Source organism: Phyllobates terribilis, unplaced genomic scaffold, assembly GCF_046119375.1.
Source record: "Phyllobates terribilis strain yellow unplaced genomic scaffold, ASM4611937v1 Scaffold_5943__1_contigs__length_48094, whole genome shotgun sequence".
NCBI lineage: Eukaryota > Metazoa > Chordata > Amphibia > Anura > Dendrobatidae > Phyllobates > Phyllobates terribilis.
In genome coordinates this window covers 1-3,546 of record NW_027368688.1, presented here as the reverse complement: position 1 = coordinate 3,546, position 3,546 = coordinate 1, and the positions used below count along the sequence as shown (strand labels likewise).

General features: G+C 43.0%; 1 protein-coding gene across 1 annotated transcript; it reads right to left on the bottom strand.

Annotated features, from left to right (window-relative positions):
• Positions 1-478: 478 nt before the first annotated feature.
• On the bottom strand, positions 479-2,040 carry LOC141250615 (uncharacterized). Its single transcript, XM_073670035.1, has 2 exons — positions 1,416-2,040; positions 479-540 (listed from the first exon to the last, which is right to left on the bottom strand). Exons 1-2 carry the CDS (start codon positions 2,038-2,040, stop codon positions 479-481), a joined length of 687 nt encoding a protein of 228 aa, XP_073526136.1.
• Positions 2,041-3,546: the final 1,506 nt, after the last annotated feature.

Sequence of the window (3,546 nt, the reverse complement as noted above, 5' to 3'; positions counted from 1 at the left end):
GGCTTGGCCTGGGGCTTTCTGTGAGGAGAAATGTGTCGGTGGGTTGTGTTTGGGGAGGCTCGTCTTGTGGAGCATGTGTAGAAATGGATGGGTCAGATGTAGAAGACTGAGCATTTAGTAAAGACTCAACCTTGTCATGGGTAGCTGGGTCAAGTTCGGCAAGATTGACGTTTTCCATTTGTGAAGTTAAAGAAACTGGGAAGCTTGAGAGGAGTTTGAGAGAGAGATAGAAGCAAGAGGTAAAAAAATAGGGTAAATGAATGAGAGGCAAATACCAGGTTTATATAGGCGCTTGGCCTCCACTCTCAATCGTTTAAGCGACCAATAAGGGATAACGGCAGAAAAGTAACAACGGTCCAATAAGATCCTCGATTAGACGCGCTAGGCTCCCAACGTCTTGAAAAGTAGCCGTTTAAATCAGAAAGCAGAAAGTAGCCGTTGAAACTAGCCGTTACGTTAATAGCGAAAATGGGCGGTGTCAGCTAGCCGTTGCTTCACAATTAAGGAAACCCAAGTCTGAAGGTAATCCAACCAGACGTGCTACAAAGCGCAATAAACCTCAACACAGAAATGCGCTACAATACGAAGCTCAACCAAACTCTCCTCTGGATGAATATTCTGAAGAAGCTCAAAAACTGACTGAGGCAAATAGATGTAAGAGTGTGATGTCCAGTTCAAATCTCAAACCACAAAGCAAAGAAATTTATGAACAGGAAGATGCACATTTCATATAAGGGACATTAGAGCATTCAATCACTCAAGTTGATGTGGACGTATGTGCATATACATGTAATATGGTAATTGAGCTTTATGTCACCAAATGAATACTTCTCTAATGTGGAGTTCAATAAAGGACGAGAGAAGCGTTACATCTAGTTAGGGTAAGGACACCTATGCAATGGATCATTTCTTAGGCATGTAACATGGGTAGAAGAGGATCATGTCAAGTTTTTGGCAAAGAAGAGCGTGCATTGACTGAGATTATATCAAATCGAGCTAAGCAAGTAAGACAACTTCAGTACTAATTCATTTTAATGAACAACCATAAAGCATGAAACTCAAAGCTATCAAGCGCAAGCTACCATAGTTTGTACCTTGATACTAAGCTCGCTAATTCTAGTCTAATAGGGAAATACTTACAGTTCCATTGCCCCAAAGCTAATGGAGCCGTATAAGGCCAAGCTGAACCCGAAGGTTTAAGAAGACTTTTCGATTAAGCGCTTTAGTAAAAATATCCGCTAATTGCCCTTCTGAAGATACGTGAGTAAGCTCGATGTTCTTGCGCTCCACATGATCACGTAGAAAGTGGTGTCGTACATCGATGTGCTTAGTTCGTGTCTGATGTACTGGGTTCTTGGAGACACAAATTGCGCTGGTATTATCACAATAGATAGTAATAGTGTCGAGATTCATACCGTAGTCAACGAGCTGTTGCTTTATCCATAGTACTTGAGCACAACATTGCGTTGCGGCTGTGTACTCTGCTTCTGTCGTTGAAATCGCAATACAATTCTGCTTCTTGGATCCCCACGATACAAGACATGGTCCAAGGAACTGTGCCATCCCACTTGTGCTCTTACGGTCTGCTAAATAACCTGCATAACCTGCATCGGTGTAGCCAACAAGAGAAAGACCGCCTCCTTTGGAGTACCAAAGACATAAATCGTCAGACCCCTTAAGATACCTAAGTATGCGCTTTACGTGAGTAAGGTGAGAAGCACGAGGGTCTGACTGAGAACGAGCACAAACACTAACGGAAAATACAATGTCAGGTCTTGAAGCAGTTAAGTACATAAGGGAGCCAACCATACCTCTATACATAGTTTGATCTACCTTCTCAGCCATAAGATCTTTATCCAGTTTTGTAGTGGTTGAGGGGGGTGTAGGACATGGTTTGCTTCCTTCCATTTGATACTTCCTGAGAAGCTCTTTGATGTATTTCTGTTGATGTATTTCAATGCCATTTTCCAACTGGTTCACCTGAAGCCCGAGGAAGTACTTAAGCTCACCAATCATGCTCATGCTGAACTTGAGGCTCATGGTATTCTTAAAATCCTCTACAAGCTGCAGGTTAGTAGAACCAAAATAATATCATCAATATATATTTGGACAATAAGGATATCGCCCTTTGCTTCCCTGATGAAGAGGGTCCTGTCCACCAATCCTCTTTTGTAGCCATTAGCATGGAGATACTTCGATAGACAGTCATACCAAGCGCAAGGGGCTTGCTTAAGACCATAAAGCGCCTTGTCTAGGAAGTACACATGATTAGGATAAGCTAGATCTTCAAATCCTGGTGGTTGCTTGGCGTGCACCTCCTCGTTCAAATCACCATTGAGGAAAGCAGTCTTCACATCCATTTGAAACAGCTTAAATCCTTTGTGTGCGGCAAAAGCTATCAACAAGCGAATTGCATCTAGTCGAGCAACTGGTGCGTATGTTTCATCATAATCAATGCCTTCTTGTTGATTGTATCCTTGTGCAAAAAGTCGAGCTTTGTTACGAACCACCTCTCCACTATCATCCAGTTTATTCTTGAATACCCAACGAGTACCAATAATGCTTCTATCACCTGGTCGGGGCACTAGACGCCATACCTGGTTGCGCTTGACATCTCCTAACTCTTCTTGCATAGCAATTATCCAGTCTGGATCTTGAAGCGCGACTTGTATGTTCTTCGGTTCCTCTAAAGACACAAAAGCACTACAAGCAAGCAAGTTAAGTACGTTAGAGCGAGTTTGGGTCCCTTTTTCGAACTGAGATATAATCGCTGAAACTGGATGGGACTTCATTTGTTGGTGATCCCGCACTGTGACCTCAGTATTATCTTGTAGCTTCATCGTTGTAGTCTTGGACAAGCTTTCAGTTCCACCAGATTGGTTACTTGGTCCCGCTTGAGGGCTCTCAGGTGCGCTTGACCGTTGCTAGTTCCCGTTTGAGAGTTAGAAGGTCCAGCTAAAGTAACCAAGGGTGTTACCTGACCTGAGCAAGATGATGAAGGTGTAGCTTGATCATTGTTGAACGGACCACTTCCTTGATCTATATTCTGAGTGTTGTCCTCTGGAATAGCTTCGTCACTCGGATTGCCTTCTTCTTGAGCCGAAGATTGAGAAGCGCAACCACCACAATCGTCATCATCACTATCTATACCTGTGGAAGTCGTAGAAGGTGGGGCTTGATTAATGTGTGGAGAAGCTGGAGGTAGATCAGGGCTAACAAATGAATCATCATTCATTTCGTCAGTGCTATCAAGCTACCTTTCATCAAATTTCACATGGATACTATCTTCTTCCCTCTGAGTCCTCAGGTTGAGCACTCTATACCCTTGTTAGCAGAGGCATATCCTAGAAAGATAGCATCGTCGTTCCTAGCATCAAATTTACCCAAGAGATCCTTCCCATTGTTATTGACGTAACACTTGCAACCAATCACTCGTAAGTGAGAGATATTCGGTGTATGTCCTTTGAGCAATTCATATGGGTTTTTCTCTAGGATAGGCATTAACAAGGCTCGGTTAGTAATATATAACATGCTGTGCTCACAGCT

Bases quoted from the DNA above. Each gene is read 5' to 3' on its own strand.
- LOC141250615 (XM_073670035.1), bottom strand. From the start codon at position 2,040: ATGAGCCTCAAGTTCAGCATGAGCATGATTGGTGAGCTTAAGTACTTC. The intron at 541-1,415 runs GTATGAATCTCG...TGCGCTTTGTAG, and splicing joins GCAACAGCTCGTTGACTACG to CACGTCTGGTTGGATTACCT.